The 21,853-nt window shown below is 34.0% G+C and overlaps 1 protein-coding gene across 1 annotated transcript in view; it reads right to left on the bottom strand.

Moving 5' to 3' along the window:
* LOC125257746 (partitioning defective 3 homolog) overlaps positions 1-21,853 on the bottom strand; it is a 245,277-nt gene that overhangs the window by 183,356 nt on the left and 40,068 nt on the right. The window contains exons 5-7 of the mRNA XM_048174395.1: positions 19,131-19,317; positions 8,440-8,588; positions 6,644-6,688 (exon numbers count right to left, since the gene is read on the bottom strand). Coding sequence (XP_048030352.1) covers positions 6,644-6,688; positions 8,440-8,588; positions 19,131-19,317 — 381 coding nt within the window. The remainder of the gene's footprint in view (positions 1-6,643; positions 6,689-8,439; positions 8,589-19,130; positions 19,318-21,853) is intronic.

Genomic DNA, 21,853 nt, shown 5'->3' with positions numbered 1-21,853 from the left:
ACTTAGCCTACATTTAAAACCTTTATGGCAACATTTTATTTTGACTGTGGGAACATTTTTATTAAAAAAACATTTATTTGAATAGGACAACATTTGTATTTTAAAACCTTTATTTTAATATGGAAACATGACACCCCATTCTACAATATTTCTATGATTAAATCGCTGACTCCTCCCCATCAGCCAATCACTGTGTGTATAGTCCATAGCAACGAGGTCAACCCCGCCCTTACTCTTAGCTTAAGACTTCTGTCTATTCCTTATTAAAAGTTTGTCTCAGCAGCTTTGTGAATAGGTTTTAAGAGAAAACTCTTAGCTAAGAACTTTTACTGCTATTTAGGAGAACTCTTAGTGGTAAGATAAAATGTTTTGTGAATACGGCCCCAGAGGTATGCATTTAAGGGTTAACCAATGTTGGGTGAGAGTCTTTTTACAGTCTTCAAGGATGCATAACACTGACAAAAAAAAAAAAAAAAAAAAAAAAAAAAAAAGAGAGACTTTTATATTGTGACAAAAATGCTATTTTAATAATTCTTTCTAACTTTTTTCTTTTTTTTCTTTTTTTTGGTGTGGTTTCCACAAAACAACTAATTTGTTGAATAAAGTCATTATTTTTGTTTTGTTTTTGCGCACAAAAAGTATTCTCGTCGCTTCATAACATTAAGGTTGAACCACTGTAGTCACGTTGGCTATTTTAACAATGTTTTTACTTCTTTTTTGGACCTTGAATGTGGTTATTTCGTTGCTTTCAATGGAGGATTAAAAAAAAAAAAGAAAAAACACCTCTCGGATTTCATAAAAAAATATCTTAATTTGTGTTCCAAAGATGAACGAAGGTCTTACGGGTGTGGAACAACATGAGGGTGAGTAATTAATGACAGAAATTTCATTTTTTGGTGAACTAACCCTTTAAATTTGCTAATCAAATATTACCATTGTATCACTACATACACCAAAAAAAGAGAAAAAAGAAGTAGAGAGACACAACAACAGTGAATGTGTATCTGTATCATAAAGCACCTTCATCTCTTTAATTAGCAAACCCACAAAGGCACCTCAAGCACTTGAGCGGTTAAGAGTGATTACCATTAAATGCTAAAAGAAAGCATCATTTAAGCCCTGAATAACCTGCGGTGGTTGATTCGAGTGCTGTGGCCGTGGTATTGTTAAGATGGCCGGCAATATTCTCATGAGTGATACTCAAGGTAACACAGGCCAGCATTTGCGTATGAAAGCACGATCCATCGCATGTAATTTATTCAGCTATCTGCAATTTTATGCATCAAGTTAAAAGGGTTATTAGGCTTAAAATAGCTCTGCAGCAGCAAGGAGGTTTTGTCCTGGTGTGTCCAGGAAGATTAAAAGAGTCTTGGGGTTACATACCCTCCATTCCCATATGTCCTGGATCATTAGTGGACCAGAGGATGTCCAGGTTGTCCCTTGCTCCTTTACATCTGTCCTAATTAACTTCTAATGCCGCAAGCCAATCAGTCATTACATTTTCATCTGTCTCATTGGCGTAATGACATCAGCGATGCTCAGAATCTGCTGAGTCACATCTACATTTCTGCTCAGTCATGAAACTTTCAGAATGTGACATCCTTCACTGTCACTTCCAGACATACTGGAAACTTTGATTGCTGTGGAGAATTTGGTGACTTTGAGACTGTTTTTTTACACATTCGACTTTCTTTAGTGTGTAATGTTGCTGTTTGAACATGAATAAGCTCTGCAAAGTTTCAAAGCACAAAGTCACTCCAGCGGGAGTTATTCTTTATATCAGTGCACACTGTTTCTGAACTCCCTGAAATGCCTCCATTGTAGTCGTAGTAGTTCTTCCAGGAACGAACATATCACAATATTACTAATTTAAATAAACCCAAAATAAAGGGGCGGGCCTGGTTGAGTTAGTTAGTAGTGGGTTGAAACTCGTGGTTATGGTAAGGGGCGGGACATTTCTCAAACAAACTTGAATTGCTTGACCAATCACAACACCCAGGTCTAGCTGACCAATCAGAGTACAATGTGGGAGGGAGGGGCTTCATTCACTGTAGGACAAACTTAAATTAAATGAGTTCAGTTAAATTAACTGTTATGAGTATTTAGAAATGTCTTTTTTCTTTTGAGTTCACAGCACTGACATATTTCAAGTAAACTGAACTGTTTCATTGTTTTGAGCTGCATGAACTCATTTCTTTTAACATAACTTACGTTTAACTGAAACTGGGCTGGGATTTCTATTTCCCAGCACGCTTTGCCCATTGCACTCGAAAGGGAGAGTAAATTGAGAATATCATAACTCAGAAAATTTGATGTGACTGATTACCTCTTATTCGGGTTTACAGTGTAGAGACAGGAACGAAACAGAGCATTACTGACAGACTGGGAAGAGAGGAAAACTCCAGTGCACAAAAGTTTCTTTGGATTATTAAAATGTTCTTCACACTAAGAAAACAATGTTTCTCTCAATAACTGATCACTTAAAGCTTCTATGGGGAATAAAACATGGAGGTTCTATAGCATTGCCACGAAAACACCGTTTTGGAACCTTTATTTTTAAGAGTGTAGAACGGAAAATAAGTTGCTTCCCAACCACATGACTAGTATGCAACTCCCATCTTTCACTATCCATTCAATTCCCTCCTTACATTTCTTCAAGAATATTTTATTTATTGGAAATAAAATGGGTTGCAAACAGCGTTTCATGTTGACTTTAACACAGAAAAGCTTTGACTTTTTGACAGGATGAATTCTCGACATAACATGACTCAACACTGAACATTCGGTCTCCATACATCTCTAGTCTCCACACAGCATGAATATGTGCTCCCCTGTGCTGTAACTACAACTCTCTGCTCCAGACGTTTGACATTGATGGATTAATTGCAGTAAGCCAAACAGGCCCGTCTGACATTGAGGGTCTTTATTTCAAACAGAATTTCAGCAATCTCTCCTCACACACGCATGCATCCACACACACACCTCCGTTTCTTTTCCCATTCCAGAACTCCTCAGCATAATTAATGTTTTCTTCCATCATACTCCCTCAAGAACAGGCAGTACGCTTTGCTTTCCAAAAAAAGTTGTTGCCAAAACGTTTATTTAACACCATGGCACTTCATTTCAATGGGAATGAAGAAAGCAACACCCTCTCTGATTTGATGGCAATTACTTCAAATGACTTCCTTAACGAGCACAACGCACACAGTCGTTTAGTTAGATTGATTACTAACAGTTAACACCAGATCGGAGAGTCATGAAGTCAAAGGGGGGCAGTTTTGAAGGATTTTTCCAAACACAGATTAAACTTGTTGCTGGTCTCATTTCCACCGTCACTGGTGGTCTTGCCGTGTTCATTTTTCATGCTAAGAATACTATGGCTCTGTTTCAGAACCCATTGAGTCGCCTTGCTGTCTACTGCCTACATAGGCAGTATCTTAACGATAATGGAAGCTCATCTCCACACCGCATAAAATAATGCTATTCATCAAAACCACACAGAACTCACAATTGAATCTAATAGACGTTATCATGTAGCTAACTAAAAAGAAATAAATATGGTGTAAAATGATCTGTTTTTAATTAAATTGAAGCTTAAAAAACAATGCTTTTTTGATACTATGCAGTATCTAAGTATTATAACTGTCTTCAACATGATTCTAGCAGAGTTTGACATAATCATGTTGCAAAGCTAAAAACAAACAAATATTGGGTAAAATTGTCTTTTTAATTAGACAGAAAATTAAAACATTGTTGTTGTTTTTTCTTCTAAACTATTCAGTATCTAATCAAATATTATATTCATTCTACATTGCTCTCAGTTGATTCTAATAGAGTTTGACATTAGCATATTGTTAAGCTAAAGGCAACAACCATGAACAAATTTGTCTATTTTAGATTGAAATGAAATATACAAACCCGATTCCAAAAAAGTTGGGACACTGTACAAATGTAAAAACTGTACAGAATGCAATGATGTGGAAGTTTCAAATTTCAATATTTAATTCAGAATACAACATAGATGACATATCAAATTTTTAAACTGAGAAAATGTATCATTTAAAGGGAAAAATAAGTTGATTTTAAATTTCATGGCATCAACACGTCTCAAAAAAGTTGGGACAAGGCCATGTTTACCACTGTGTGGCATCCCCTCTTCTTTTTATAACAGTCTGCAAACGTCTGGGGACTGAGGAGACAAGTTGCTCAAGTTTAGGTATAGGAATGTTGTCCCATTCTTGTCTAATACAGGATTCTAGTAACTGTCTTAGGTCTTCTTTGTCTCATCTTCCTCTTTATGATGCACCAAATGTTTTAGATCTGGACTGCAGGCTGACCATTTCAGTACCCGGATCCTCCTTCTACGCAGCCATGATGTTGTAATTGATGCAGTATGTGGTCTGGCATTGTCATGTTGGAAAATGCAAGGTCTTCCCTGAAAGAGACGACATCTGGATGGGAGCATATGTTGTTCTAGAACTTGGATATACCTTTCAGCATTGATGGTGCCTTTCCAGATGTGTAAGCTGCCCATGCCACATGCACTCATGCAACCCCATAATATCAGAGATGCAGGCTTCTGAACTGAGCGCTGATAACAACTTGGGTTGTGCTTGTCCTCTTTAGTCCGGATGACATGGCGTCCCAGTTTTCCAAAAAGAACTTCAAATTTTGATTCATCTGACCACAGAACAGTTTTCCACTTTGCCACAGTCCATTTTAAATGAGCCTTGGCCCAGAGAAAACGCCTGCGCTTCTGGATCATGTTTAGATATGGCTTCTTTTTTGACCTATAGAGTTTTAGCCGGCAACGGCGAATGGAACGGTGGATTGTGTTCACCGACAATGTTTTCTGGAAGTATTCCTGAGCCCATGTTGTGATTTCCATTACAGTAGCATTCCTGTATGTGATGCAGTGCCATCTAAGGGCCCGAAGATAATGGGCATCCAGTATGGTTTTCCGGCCTTGACCCTTACGCACAGAGATTGTTCCAGATTCTCTGAATCTTTGGATGATATTATGCACTGTAGATGATGATAACTTCAAACTCTTTGCAATTTTTCTCTGAGAAACTCCTTTCTGACGTCGCTCCACTATTTTTCGCGGGGAATTGGTGATCCTCTGCCCATCTTGACTTCTGAGAGACACTGCCACTCTAAGAGGCTCTTTTTATACCCAATCATGTTGCCAATTGACCTAATAAGTTGCAAATTGGTCCTCCAGCTGTTCCTTATATGTACATTTAACTTTTCTGGCCTCTTATTGCTACCTGTCCCAACTTTTTTGGAATGTGTAGCTCTCATGAAATCCAAAATGAGCCAATATTTGGCATGACATTTCAAAATGTCTCACTTTCAACATTTGATATGTTCTCTATATTCTATTGTGAATAAAATATAAGTTTATGAGATTTGTAAATTATTGCATTCCTTTTTTATTCACAATTTGTACAGTGTCCCAACTTTTTTGGAATTGGGTTTGTATATACTATTCTGTATATAATGAAATATTATAACTGTTGTCTACATTTCTCTCAATCGATTCAAATAGACTTGGACATTAGCATCTTGCTAAGCTAAAAACAAACAAATATTGGGTAAAATTGTCTTTTTAATTAGACATAAAATTAAAACATTGTTTTTTTCCCCCAAAACTGTTCAGTATCTAATCAAATATTATATCTATTCTACATTTCTCTCAAATGATTCTAAAAGAGTTTGACTTTAGCATATTGCTAAGCTAAAGGCACAACCATGATCATTGTCCATTTAAAGATTGAAACGTATTTTTTTTTTTTTCTAAACTATTCAGTATATAATGAAACATCATAACTGTTGTCTACATTTCTCTCAATTGATTCTAACAGACTGACATTAGCATGTTGCTAAGCTAAAGGCACAAATAGCCTACATCTTGTGTAATAATTGTCCATTTTTAATTAGACTGAAACTTAAAACAATGTTTTGTATATTAATCAGTATGTGATGAATTAGTATAGCCTATATGTTGTCTACATTTCTCTCAATTGATTCTAATAGACTTTGACATTAACATGTTGCTAGGCTAAAGACAAATACGGTGAAGTTGTCCTTTTTTAGATTAAAACTTGATTGAAAATGTTTTCTAAACTATTCAGTAAATTATAGATTATAATAGAGTTTGATGTTAGCATGTTGCTAAGCTAACAACACCAATTTTGGGTAAAACTGTGTTTCTTTTTATTGGAATCTTTAAAAAACTATTGACTGAATTATTATAATAATAGTGAGCCATTTTCAATCTTGATTTCTTCTTCCACTCACAGTGCATTCTGGGAATACTTACTGCATGAATGATACACAAAATGCTGGTTTACAATTTAGCCAAAGTGAAGTGTTTATGGCAGCAACATAATGTAGCGGCTGGCAGCTCACTAGGTTTTGCAACAGAGCATAGAATTGTCTGAAAAACTATATATATATATATATATATATATATATATATATATATATATATATATATATATATATATATATATATATAATCTTTAAAAACACCATTAGAAATCCACCAAAACATCTGAAAATGAGCATGCCCAAACACACAGAGATGCAGTCCGTTTGTGAGGTTAGTGTGGAGTGAGTCCCTGATTGGTTGCCTTACCTTCTGTCCTCTCTTTTCGGGGAGTGAGGTTAAACTCGTCGGCTACTGTTAGGGAGGCATAAACAATTGTGATTGGTTAATTCAAGACATTCCACCATTCCGAGACCCATGCACCAACTTATTCCATTACAGATGTTACTTGACATTTGCAAAGGCCAAAGCCAAGAGGCATGCAAATCACCTGGTGAAAGTGAGACAGGAAGTGAGACAGTCAAAGTGGGATAAATCATGAGGTGGTGAAAGAGAGACAGAGAACTGAATGGATTAGCATGCGATGTGTGATCATTAACATTCAAAAGCATTGGGCAGTTATGTTGTGTTTTAGAGTGATTTTAGCTGAATCAACCAAGCATAACCAATTCCTTTTTGTTTTACCATGCATACGGTAGAAATCATACCATGAAGTTTGATTTTTCTTTTTCTTTTTTTTTTTTTCTCCATATAAATACCCTGAGAGGGGCAATCACATATATTCAACCCTGAATGCCATTTGAAGAAAATGGCTCATAAGAACAAAGCACAAGAGATTTGGTGGAATTGAAACGTGCTTCTAATGAGTCGAGAGGGCTTGAAACGGTGCTTGTTTGAAATGGTGTGTGTGTGTGTGTATATATATATATATATATATATATATATATATATATATATATATATATATATATATATATATATATATATATATATATATATATATGATTTATGATTTATTATAGAATTATATATAAATGTATTATATATAATATATAGATCTTCGTTACTTTTTAATAAATAAATAAAAATAAAGCCTCTCATTGTTGTTTTTAATTTTTATAAGTTTCCTGAAAAGTCTCAGTCAATCAATCAATCAATCAATCAATCAAACCAATCAATAAAAAATAAATTGCATGCCATTGTTGTTTTTAATTTTTATGGGGTTACTGAAAAACCTGAATAACAACACTAAATAAAATAAAATAATGCAATACATTAAAATAAAATAAAAATATTCATTTTGTCATAACTTTCTTTTCTGTATGTTTTGGTTAATGCGTACAGACCAATACTGATAGACCAAAACATTTAATTTCAACGCATATCCATAGCCTAACTCCGTTAAACATTGATGGGGCTCTAAAATAGGTCTTATCTGCTGCTCCTTTTCCTTGCCTTTTCCTCTTTTCCTCACTCTCCCATTTTTTAAAAATGAGTGCTATATTATCTTCCAGCCATTTCACTTTTGCTACTGAAGTGTAAAGACCGAGTGTCTGAGGGAGACGAGTCTCGGGTGTCTAGTCTTTTCTTGACTGAGAGGGCATTGGTCCTGGTCTCAGGAGACTGTGGTCTTGATGTTGACTAAGGATAAAGGAGAGGAGGAGTAGGATGAAAGAGATGTTTTATCTCCTCCGATTAGCCGCGCGGCCATGCGGCAGAGGCTGTGGGTCCCCTGAGAGCGGCCAGCCGAGTGCTGATCCACGCTCTGAACAACCCTGACCTGTCCTTGTGTCCCAACAAACCCGCCTCAGAGCAAAGAGGTGAGTTAAAAGGCCTACTTCGAAAGATGAGTGACAAATATATTAGTTAGGAGTTTTTAACTTCATGTCATCATGAATGCATTTTTAATGTTCGACAGCTCTCTGTACTCTTTTAAGTTTGGTGCACCCATTTCTGTGTCGGATACTATTAACTTTAACGTCAAGCGCTGCACTTGCATTCACACCCCAGCTGATATAGCGCACTGCTCGATTGCGAAGGAACAGGAAGGAGCAAGGCAAGGGACAGGAAATGGTATGGGGAGTTGTGGTGTTAAGTGTGGTTACCTAGGTCCATACTCTTCGACTTGCGACTCTTGATAATCTCCAGCTGAGCAGCATCACCATACTGTTTGGTCCGCTTTTCTGACATGCTCTGCCGGCCAAAGCCTTCCCTCTGAAACATGGCATCCACATCTGCGTCTGGACTGAGCGTACTGAAGGAGGGTAAGAGGGAGAAGAAATATTACTTTTCTTGTTATTAATTATGACACAATATGTTTGATATTAATGAAATATTAATATATTAAGGGATTAATATAAAATTAATCAAGAAACATAATAATATCAACAAAGCTAAAATAAATAAATAAATAAATAAACTGCCCTTGTTGTTTTTAACTTTTACTGGGTTACTGAAAAATAAAATAAAATAAAAATAAAATAAAATAAAATAAAATAAAATAAAATAAAATAAAATAAAATAAAAAGTAAAGTAAAGTAAAGTAAAATAAAATAAATACTACCATTGTTGTTGTTAATTTTTATTGGTTTACTGAAAAGCATCAATCAATCAATCAATCAATCAATCAATCAAAAATAAATTGCCTGCCATTGTTGTTTTTATTTTTATTATTTTTTTATTTTTTATTTTTTTTCTGGTCTTACTGAAAAATCTGAAAATCTGAAAAATAATAAAATAAAATAAAATAAAATAAAATAAAATAATAAAATAAAATAAAATAAAATAAAATAAAATAAAATAAAATAAAATAAAATAAAATAAAAATTGCCTGCCACTGTTGTTTTTATTTTTATTATTTTTTTATGTATTTTTTTTTTTTTTCTGGTGTTACTGAAAAACCTGAATAATAAAATAAGAATAAAATAAAATAAAATAAAATAAATAAAACTGCCATTGTTGTTTTTAATTTTTATTGGTTTACTGAAAAGCATCAATCAATCAATCAAAAATAAATTGCCTGCCATTGTTGATTTTATTTTTATTATTTTTTTATTTTTTATTTTTTTTCTGGTCTTACTGAAAAATCTGAAAAATAATAAAATAAAATAAAATAAAATAAAATAAAATAAAATAAAATAAAATAAAATAAAATAAAATAAAATAAAATAAAATAAAATAAAATAAAATAAAATAAAATAAATGGGTTTACTGAAAAGCATCAATCAATCAGAAATAATTGTCTGCCACTGTTGTTTTTTTTTTATTATTTTTTTTTATTGTTTTTCTGGTGTTACTGAAAAACCTGAAAAATAAAATAAAATAAAATAAAATAAAATAAAATAAAATAAAATAAAATAAAATAAAATAAATCCTGCCATTGTTGTTTTTAATTTTTATGGGTTTACTGAAAAGCGTCAATCAGTCAGTCAGTCAATCAGTCAATCAGTCAATCAATCAATCAATCAATCAATCAATCAATCAATCAATCAATCAATCAATCAAAAATAAATTGCCTGCCACTGTTGTTTTGCATTTTTATGGCATTACTGAAAAACCTGAATAACAAAACAAAACAAAATAAAATAAAAAAAATAAAAAATGAATGAATGAATGAATGAATGAATGAATGAATGAATTAATTAATGAATGAATTATGCCGTTGCTGTTTTTATTTTAAAGGTCTAAATAAATAATGCATGATATTATTTTTTTATTTTTTATTTTTATGGAGTTATTGAAAAACATGAACAACAACGACAACGACAACAACAACAATAATAATAATAATACTGACATAAAATGAAAATGGCTTTGAAGTGAGAGAGAGTGGCAAGAGATTCAGGAGAGAGAGAGAGAGAGAGCTTTAGCAGTCTTCTCCTTCAGCAGGGGTCCACTTTAGACTCAGCTCTACTCTACAAAACTCTGTTTAGCAGCCCACTTTAAAGTACACTTATCCTCCAGCCTTCCGGCAACTTCATGTCTCGAGTCCAAACAATAAACAAGTCCTTGGATTAGACCTCCATCACCCACTACAGCAACAACACACGGTCACACTAGCTCTCAAATCCACTGACAGGAGGACAAACACAAGAATGATGCATTATTCATCCCTTAATTCCTACTTATTTCATAACAAACATGCACACACCGTGTCCCTGAGAGGAAATAAGAACATAATGCATCTGAGACATGAGATCTGGATACCGAAATGAAGTGTTTCCAAACTGAATATAGACTGAAATAGAGTAAAAGCGTTCCCAGCAAGGACAGCAGAGAGGGACTAGATCAAATGTAGTGATGCAGAAACTTACAACAACACTGATGGAATGGAATTAGATGGAATAATGTCCTAGAATAAAATCTGATCATTGGGTTTGATCAACCTATATGTATTGTTGTAAGTACATACACAACCAATGACTGCTGTCAGATCATGTAAAAATTATTATTATTATTATTATTATTATTATTGTTGTTGTTGTTGATGTTATCATCGTCAGACCATAGAAGTCCTAGAAATTGAATAATATATTCAATATTGTAAATAGCCATTATTTTATTTATAATAATAATAATAATAATAATAATTATTATTATTATTATTATTATTATTATTATTATTGTTGTTGTTGTTGTTGTTGTTGTTGTTCTTGTTCTTGTTTTTGGTGTCATCGTCAGACCATAGGAGTTCTAGAAATTTAATAAAATATTCCATATTTTAAATAGCCATTATTTTTATTTGTCTGTTTGTTTGTTTGTTTGTTTGTTGTTGTTGTCATCGTCAAACCATAGGAGTCCAAGAAATCTAATCACATATTCCATACTGTAAATAGCCATTATTATTATTATTATTATTATTATTATTATTATGTCATATCTGATAATAATAATAATAATAATAATAATAATAATAATAATAATAATAATAATACACAGTAAATACTCAGAGATTTCAATCAATATTTTTACATTACATTTTTAATCCTATAATACTGTATATGGAATATGAAATTCTTCAAGCTGGGATATAGTTATTACAGGTGTGGAACGGATGCAGTTCCACACAAAAGCAAAAAGTTTGGTTACTGATGTCATTGTAGAAATACCCTATTTGCAGGCTTTTTTTTTTTTTTTACACAATTAATTTATTCTTCTTAAAGTGTCAAATAATAAAGCAAATGAGTGTTTGTGTAACTTCACAATATCTTAAGCAGAGTTTTAAAAGTTTAAAAAGCACCTGAGACGGTTTCTCACTAATATTCCCTCGTCTTAAACAAACAGAAGCCGAGGCAAGCGTTCAAACTGCATCCCTGGGATTTAAAAGTGTCAAAATACATCCGCTCCCCTCGTTCCTGTGAGCCTCCTACTTAAAAACATCCCGCTCACGTGTTCCGTGCTCATAAAACCTTCCCTTTTGTCCCCACTTTCCTTTTTAATGTTTTGAGTCACGAATCCTTTTACTGAGAGTGAGTTTCTTGCTGTTCGTAATTCACTGCTGACTGATGGGAGCTCTGATGTAAATCGCAAAAACACATCTGAACTTTGGGAACAGCATGGGAGCAAAACAAGGTTTAGAGGAGTTTAAAACAAGCTGCACCAGAGAGAAGTTCAGAGTATGGAGAATGCAAAATAATACGGAGTGTGATATTGCACTATACTGCTGTTCTGGCCTCAGTTTACTAAAGCACTGCTGTGATGTGAAGCGTCAGGCCAGCGGAAGCACTCTGACTTGTAGATGTGTAGGATGTGTTTTATTAGAGAGGGTAGACGGGTGTGTTGTTGGTATTGATCTCAATGTTATGATGCTTGATTAGATGCATGCTGCCTAGCAGATATCGACTGGATGAATGTAAGAAGAGCGACAGAGAGAGAGAGAGAGAGAGAGAGAGAGAGAGAGCTCTCCATTACTGAAGATGAGGTCAATGTATTCTCCTTAGACTCTCTCAATTCCTCCCAAACCCTGTTGTAATTATTTTGCTCTCTCTACTAGCATATTAAACACTACAGCTCCTTGGCTGACTCACACACTAGTCTCAGAGAAATGTTTATTTTATTATTTTATTTTATTTTATTATTTATTTATTTTTATTTATGTTATTTATGTATTATTATTTTATTTTATATTTTATTATTTTATTTTATTGTATAATTTATTTATTTATTTAGCTTTATTTTTTATACATTTTATTTTATTATTATTGCATGTTATTATTATTGTGTTATTTTATTTTATTGTATTCTATTTTATTATTATTTATGTATTTATTTTTTGTTTGTTTTATTTTTATTATTTTATTTTTATTTATTATTTAATTAATATATTTTATTATTTATTTATTTATTTATTTATTGTTATTATTATTTCATTTTATTATTACTGTATGTTATTTTATTGTGTATGTTATTATTTATTATTTATTTAGCTTTATTTTTTATTATTTATTTATTATTACAGTGTTATTTTATTATTTGATTTTATTGTGTTACTTTATTAATTATTTATGTATTATTACTGTGTTATTTTATTTTATTTTATTGTATTTTATTTTATTATTATTTATGTATTTATTTTTAAATGTAGTTTGTTTTATTTTTTATTATTTTATTTTAATTTATTATTTAATAAATATATATTATCTATTTATTTATTTATTTATTTTTTTTATTATTATTATTATTTCATTTTATTATTACTGTATGTTATTTTATTTTATTTATTTATTTATTTGTATTTAATTTAATTTATTTTATTTTATTAAATCAAATTTCAAAAAGAGAAAAACTACAAAACTGTCAATTTTCTATCAATAATATTTTTATTTTATTTTCATATTGCATTATTTAAGTTTCATATTACATTATTTTTGTGGTATTTATTAGTCATTTTTAAGGTTGACAGCACCAGTTCTCATTCACTTATATTATAATTAAAAGTAAGGCCTGGATATTCTTAAAAATAAATAATAATAATAATAATAATAATAATAAAAAATTAGAAAGTGTGTGTATATTGTGGGGAGAAATGTTACAAGTATAAATCCTTCTGAGATAAATATGAACCCCAGTATGGTGAAAACTCTAGAGGGTTCAAATGTGAAAAACATCTGGGAGGTGTACAGTACAGACACACACAATGGGGCTGAGGAAGCTGCAATATGTTGAACATGCTGGAACAACAGCGCACTGCTGTGCAATCTTAATATTCATATCCAACAGGGATCCATTAGCATTTGGGGAGAATGTGTAATTAAAAGAGCACACGGCAAAACACATGAGATATGACTTCATGACTTTATGAGGTATCCCAACACATGTAGTTCTATCTTGGTCACGTGAGACGTGTGGAGACAGAAACTGTGCTACACACACTAATCTAACGCATACAAATTAAGTTCTTAACTCAAGTTAAATCACAAAAAGTCTTTCTGTCAACTATGATGTAGACCAGGCCACTGAACACAAGCTGACCATCCAGACACTCACACACAGCACTCCATTCCACTCCATCACACTCAATTAGGCCATTAGAGCAGCGTCCAATTAACTCTGGCCAGACAGGACGCTCCGCTAATGACACAAACCAACTGCCTTTAAACACACATCAACAAAACCACTCTGGAAACAGAAGAAAAGAAGTGTGAACTTAAAGGAGTTGCCGTCTGATTTGATGTTTATGAATTAAACAGTTGGGTGTGTTCTTGACAGTATTCATGAGATTCACCACCAAAAGCATCCCTGTAATGGAAGGTCTTATTGCTCTACCATACATACATTCATACACACACACACACACACACACCTCAAGCAAACATTTTACTTTATTTAATGATCATCATTATTCCACTTAGGTACTGGATACAAACTTGCATGCACACTCAAATGGCTGCTTCTGGTTTTGCTATAACTAGGTCACTTTATTAATGTTTGTGGTTTGGCCCTGCTAAAGAGCCATTTGTCTTGAGAGTAGCCCTAGTAATGTGTTAATGAGAGATACGCTTCTGTGCGTGCGGCCATAAAACTGCTGCGAGAGGCCATTCTTCATGAAAGGAAAAAAACAAAGTCGTCCCACTATTTCGGCAGTATATAGTATGTATACTGTGTGCAGTATGCTGTTTTCTGTTCGAATGGAACACCAAGATGATTTCACTTTTTGCAAAACATCTGCAAATTTACGACGCTAAAAGTTCAATGCAAAGGGAGATATTTTCTTTTACAGAAATCATTTTTTAAAGACTACAACAAATGGCTGTCAGGTACTACAACAAGCTTCTTCCCTGGTTGGTGACATCACAAACCCCAAAATTTACATAAACCCCACCCCTGAGAACACACAACAAAGGGGGTGAGGCCATGTTGGGCTGCTTTAGAGAAGAGGAAGAGTTGTTGTAGTAGAGTGTTGTTACCATGCCGTCATTTTACGCCGGACTGCTTCACAAACTAGGGTCAATTTAACGCTTGTGCTTAACGGTAGTGCAAATAAACATATTTATGATATTAATAAAGTTAAGGAAGATAAAAATGCAGATATAAAATGGCATATATATGACATATGAGAGATGGTAGTCAGGAACGGTAGTGCAAATAAGTCTCAACGACAGTAGTGCAAGTGAACGGTAGTGCAAATAAACATATTTATGAAATAGACATTCTCCACTATATTTCTTGAATGTAAAAGAAAAAAAACAAAAAACAGTAAAAATACAGAAATAATACACATATATTGGTGTGGCCAAGAACTGGCAGAGGTCTTCCTCGTCTACTTACTTCCTCTTCATCGTCTTGGTATCAAAGTGTGCTCAGCAAGACCGTTTTGTGCTTGAGCGCCACCAATTCATGTTTTACTGTAACTTCAGCAGCTCCAGGCAAGTGAACAAAAGCGGCAATCTCATTGGTCTGCCAGTTTTTAATGCGGCGCGTCAAACCAAAAAACCAACCCGAGGCGTTTTTTTTTTTAAATGACGCTTTTACGCCTGCTGTTTTCATGTCGATGTGCACACTCACATTGGCGCCCTTTGTTTATTCGCGAGGCGTTAAACGTCGGTGATAATCGCACGCGATATTCATCCCGATGTGTACAGACCTTAAGGCTGAACACCATTACTAACAATCCTCATTTTGGCTGCGTGAGATTCTCCAGCTTTGTTGTTGTTGAGCAACCGAAGCACGAGCTGTTAAAGCTCCGCCCTCTTCAGGAAAGCGGGCCGGCTCATTTGCATTTAAAGGGACACACACAAAAATGGCGTGTTTTTGCTCACGCCCAAATAGGGGCAAATTTGACAAGCTATAATAAATGATCTGTGGGGTATTTAGTGCTGAAACTTCACAGACACATTCTGATAGACACCAGAGACTTATATTACATCTTGTAAAAGGGGCATTGTAGGTCCTCTTTAAAGGGTTCTGTCAGGTGCTTCAGATATAGAACCTTTTAAGCCCAAAGTATACTTCCGCTGTCCGTATTCTGGTTCACGCGATGTAATTTTCGTCATCAGGAGGGTCTGCGGAGGTTAATGTTGAAACAGAAGAGTCCACTAGGTGGCACTATACGCGGTTGTGATGTAATGTATTGTGCAGTAGTTGAAAAAGAGTACAGAAAGAGCGATACAAAACAACACACTGTTCGGAAAAAAATTTCGCTCTAAACTTTGCACGCAATGGCAGAGCCGCTACTTTTCTTCTTCTATCCTTCTGAATGAATGTCCTATAAATGAGACGACTCAGTGCTGCCCTCTGACATCTGGTAGAGTATACAAAAGCAATAGTATTGTGTGTGTCAAACTCGTCCATCCGCTGTTGACTATGTGCGGTACACAACTGTGCACGAGACGGAGCGTAACAGAAAATTAAATACTTTGGGGGTTTCAATAATGGGATCATTTTATGGATTTAGTTTCAATTCAGTGTTTATATTTTGATTAAATGTTATGAATTAAACAGCTCATAAAAATATTATATTACTACAAAAACTGCAATAACCTGTTAAACATGAAAGTATTATGTAATGATTTAAGACGTTTCTCCTCATAGAACCTTTTTGGCATAAAGTGTTCTTTAAAACTGAGTCGAGAACCCTAGTGTTCTATATAGAACCCCACTGAACCTTTTTTCCCCCTAAGAGTGCACTACATTTGCTGAAATCTGCAATAAATAACAGAACACTTGCAAGGAATACTAAGTAATAGTAAGCTGGTATTCCATTCTCACAACCTTTGGCTAAATTCAGGATTGCATACTACTCTTACTATATCCGTCACATACACTTAAAAATAAAGGTTCTTTTTTGGCATTGATGGTTCCATGAAGAACCTTTAACCTCCATGGAACAAAAGGTTCTTTATAGTGGAAGAAAAAAATTCTTCTTTTAAGAACCATTCACTGAAAGGTCCTTTGGGGAACCAAAAATGGTCCTTCTATGGCATTGCTCAAAATGTCCCCACAATGATGGCATTACCAGAAATGGGGACATTTTTGGTCCCTATGAGGAAAAAAGTTTATGAATCATACTAAGTGATGTTTTTGAGAATGTAAAAATGCAGATTTTTTGAGAGTGTGTGTGGTCTTTCTAATCATCTGAGGTTCCTGTGGTAGCGCCCTCCAGTGGATGAGTAACTGCCACAACATTTGGATACACACGTGTACTGTATGAACGTATGGCCGAGGAGATTAATCAGTGAGAGATACACATGCGTGTCTTCTGCTAAATTAATTTTGTCATAAATCTGAATGAGAGTACAAAACAGAGAGAGAAGAGAGGGTGGTGCTCTTATAAGGCCCCTTAGACATGAATAATTCAGACTAACCTGAGGCAGTGCTGCACTGCACGCTTCTGCCAAGTGTGTGTGTGCGTGTGTGTGTGTGTGTGTGTGTGTGTGTGTGTGTGTATGACACCACTGCCATGGCCTTAATCCATGATGACAAACTTATGACATCACAAACAAAATACACGCAACATACATTAAGTGAAATAATTCATTAGGAGAGAGAAAGATGGAAGATTGGGCCTGAAAGGGTTTGTAGGAAAGTGTGCAGTTTTCTCAAGGGACTGAGAGCGAGAGATTGAAAGTGGACAGAAATTAATTGCTCAAGTCACTTGCTTTAGGAGCCTCTTTTAGCCCGAGGAGCATGAACTGGGTCTACACACACACACACACACACACACACACACATGGTCTGGCCTTGCATAAGCAATAAACAACTGTATTCAGGGATAAATGTACCACACAGATAAACGTTTCCCATGGTGGCCAATAAAACACTGACACAGGTATAGTGAAGAGTGCAGCAGCTGAGCAGACGGCAAATAATGTGAGCGGGCAGAAAGAGTCTAGTGTAAAATACAATATAACTCCTTTGAATACACACAAAATATCTCCATACATCACAACACTTTATTTTAGGGTTCAGTTCTCACTTTTAACTATATAGTTGCCTATTAGCATGCATATTCCAAGTATATTGGCTGTTTATTAGTACTTCTAAAGCACATATTAATGCCTTATTCTGCATGACCAGAATCTACATCCCTTAATCCTACTCAATACCTAAACTTGACAACTACCTTACTATTATAAATCATTTTATTGAGGAAAAAGTTGTAATTAATAGTGAATATGTGTTCCGTATCCCCCATTCTGAAGTGTTATATATATTTGCTTATTATGGAAGCTTGTTTCTGCCACGTAATAAAAATAATAACAATAATAATAAAGATAATTTAGACTTTTTATCTCACAATTCTGACTTTTTTCCCCACACAATTAGGTTTAAATCTCACAATTCTGTGAAAAGAGGAGCTTTTTTTATTTATTTATTTTTTTCGTGAAGGACACAATATCTGACTAGCTGCCATATTAGTATATGAAATCTTATTTGTAGTGAGACCAGGTAAAACAATGATCATTATAACTCTGGCCAAATCCACGCACATATGTTATTTTAAAAAAACAAGCATCAACACATTTAGCTAAACTACTGCTATAACCACAATAACTGTAATGAAAATGATGATTTCTTCTATGCCCTAATAGATTATTTAGTATCTAATTTTGCTAAAATGCCAGTTTAGAGATACAGTAGTAAAACCACGATAAAGAATTGCCTAACTTGACCCCATCCCAGACACTCTCTGGTAAACCGCACAGATCATATGCATTATTAAACACACATATACAAAACAGGAACAGTGCCACAAGATCTCCACAGCACTTTTGAGCCCTAAGCATTCAACTTAAGTCAAAACACGGGACCTGGAGAGCAAGGCTTGTCCTCCCTGCTGGGACCTGACAGCTGTCACCAACACAGCGGGATGTTACGCAAAACACCATTATACCAAAGTGATTTATTTATCAGCTCTCAAATTTCACCGTTGTGTGCAAACATAATGGGCTGTGATTTGGGCTTTCTGACAGACTGATATCAGAAAACATTAGCTGGGGTCAATCAATGCGCTCCATGAACCACTGAACGGAAAAGACTACATTTTAATAATGCATAAAAGCATGCACTCGCTTTTTGTGCTTGAAAGATACATTTCAGGTTTTAAAATTAGGTAAGACGGGCCGTCTGAACCCGGGTCTGTGATTAAAGATCGGTACTAAATGAAGGAGGATCACCTGTCATCCAACAACCCATAAAAGTCAAAAAGTTTGCTGTGATTCTCCGGCTTTTCTTTCTTTTCCTAAATTACCATTTGTTTTATCTGTGGAAATGTTACTGAGTGCACCTTTTAAATCAATCAAATATGCAGCTTAACCGATTATTGTCGGGATGATTCTGTGGTAGGTGATATTATTACCTTTCATCCTGTATCTGGACATCTTTGGGCCAGGATTCTGGCATTTCTGTCACAAATCCCATGTCTTCGTGGGAGCTAGATGATGATTGGTCAGACAAGCGGGCAGGAAGAACAGGTGGCCTATCATCTTCAATGATGACTGTGTCATCCTGTGGCATATTCACAGTGGGGGACAGCTGGTAGTTGCCTGTGGGAGAGAGATGTGGAGGTCAAAATTTTTTGGGAAAAAAAAACAAAAAAAAAAAAAAAAATTATATATACAGTACAGTCCAAAAGTTTGGAACCACTAAGATTTTTAATGTTTTTAAAAGAAGTTTCGTCTGCTCACCAAGACTACATTTATTTAATTAAAAATACAGTAAAAAACAGTAATATTGTGAAATATTATTACAATTTAAAATAACTGTTTTCTATTTGAATATATTTGACAAAGTAATTTATTCCTGTGATGCAAAGCTGAATTTTCAGCATCGTTACTCCAGTCTTCAGTGTCACATGATCCTTCAGAAATCATTCTAATATGCTGATTTGCTGCTCAATAAACATTTATGATTATTTTCAATGTTGAAAACAGTTGTGTACTTTTTTTTTTCAGGATTCCTTGATGAATAGAAAGTTCAAAAGAACAGCATTTATCTGAAATACAAAGCTTCTGTAGCATTATACACTACCGTTCAAAAGTTTGGGGTCAGTAAGAATGTTTATTTATTTTTTTTTTAAAAGAAATTAAAGAAATGAATACTTTTATTCAGCAAGGATGCATTAAATCAATCAAAAGTGGCAGTAAAGTCATTTATAATGTTACAAAAGATTAGATTTCAGATAAACACTGTTCTTTTGAACTTTCTATTCATCAAATAATCCTGAAAAAAAAATATCGTACACAAATATTTTGTACAATTGTACACATTAAATGTTTATTGAGCAGCAGATCAGCATATTAGAATGATTTCTGAAGGATCATGTGACACTGAAGACTGGAGTAATGATGCTGAAAATTCAGCTTTGCATCACAGGAATAAATTACTTTGTCAAATATATTCAAATAGAAAACAGTTATTTTAAATTGTAATAATATTTCACAATATTACTGTTTTTTTTACTGTATTTTTAATTAAATAAATGTAGCCTTGGTGAGCAGACGAAACTTCTTTTAAAAACATTAAAAATCTTAGTGGTTCCAAACTTTTGGACTGTACTGTATATATATATATATATATATATATATATATATATATATATATATATATATATATATATATACATATATACATACATACATACACACACATACACATATATCGGCTTCACTAATCTGGAGGACAAACTGGTTTTGACAAAAAGCCACACAAATCCCTCTAAAAATGTAGGTTGTATACTCAGATATGTCCAAAATGTCGTACAAACATTTATGCACCGTGCAACAACATTATTATTACTGTACCGCAAATGCAACAGTTAAATTTTGTTTGAACAGATAGTTTACTAACCGAAACACAGGTAGAAAAAAGTCAAAAGTAAACAAGCCCTAAAAAATATACAAAGCAGTCAGAGCCTGAGCACAAGGTTTTTGAGCAGAACAAAAGTGCACATGTTCACAATTAAAATGAGGGATTTCCATCCAAACATTAACTTCTGGAGTTCCGCTATGTTTTGTTCCAAGTGTATTTATTTCAACTATAAGTCATTTTGCAACTTTAGCAGCTTAAGAGCAATCAAATGTAATTACTCCTATACAAAAAATAACCCTGGCGTTCTCCCAGCAAAAATAAAACTAGTATTTAGTTTCAGCGTGTCCCAGACAACAAAATACTTTAACAGAAATAAATGAGGGTTTACGTATTTAGCGTTGTTAGGCTGAGACTGAAATGTGCAGCTTTAGCACATGATAACAATTAATGAACACTTCAGGATTGGTTACATGTTAAACAGGCCACGTCTGGATTTTGCCTTTCAAAAAAAAAAAAAAAAAGTGTGTGGAGTATGGAGGGGAAAAGCAGCACTTTTCATTGTGGAGAGGTCAGGCTCTATATAATATTATGTTAAATTCTGGTAAAATAATAACAATATATACACTATATATTACTTATATTATTATATATACTAAGGGTGTGATGAGATGTCATGATTTCTCATCTAGGTGAAAATAAAAACCATTTAATTCAGTTGGATAACAGTCGCTTTAATCCCATCCAGCTCATTCATCGCGAGTTGCAGCACTGTACGTAGTGCAGCAGGAATCAGAGTTCACTGATCACATGATGAGAGTAGGTGATGAGATGACTGACAAGACCATGGCGGAGGATTCATTGCACAACAGAGATAATGTCTTATCTTGTAGAATGCACACTCAGCACCGCCGCTCCCTATTCACAGAGTACACGCAATTGCAAAAAAATAAAAAATAAAAAAATGAAAAAGCGAAAGTAAACCGCGAGCGCACATTTAAACGCAATTTCAATACCCCACATTTTGAAAGCGGCTCCCTGATGCATGCAATATGAAAGCTATCTTAGGCTGGGCAGTGTAGTTGTAACCATATCTTAGCTCTGTTTCATGCTTGAAGAATAATTTGGTCTCTATTTGCACTTTGAATATTGAGACAGTATATTTGATTATGGTTGCACTTATTGCTAGCTCTTAAGACTAAGAGAAAACTGTGTTATTCATTTTTATTTATACTGTTTTTATTTCTATGATCAATTTGTGGAAAGGAGTTCAGT

This window comes from Megalobrama amblycephala, linkage group LG22, assembly GCF_018812025.1.
Source record: "Megalobrama amblycephala isolate DHTTF-2021 linkage group LG22, ASM1881202v1, whole genome shotgun sequence".
Lineage (NCBI taxonomy): Eukaryota > Metazoa > Chordata > Actinopteri > Cypriniformes > Xenocyprididae > Megalobrama > Megalobrama amblycephala.
The sequence above is the reverse complement of the archived record's forward strand: the minus strand, read 5'-3'. Positions and strand labels throughout refer to the sequence as shown.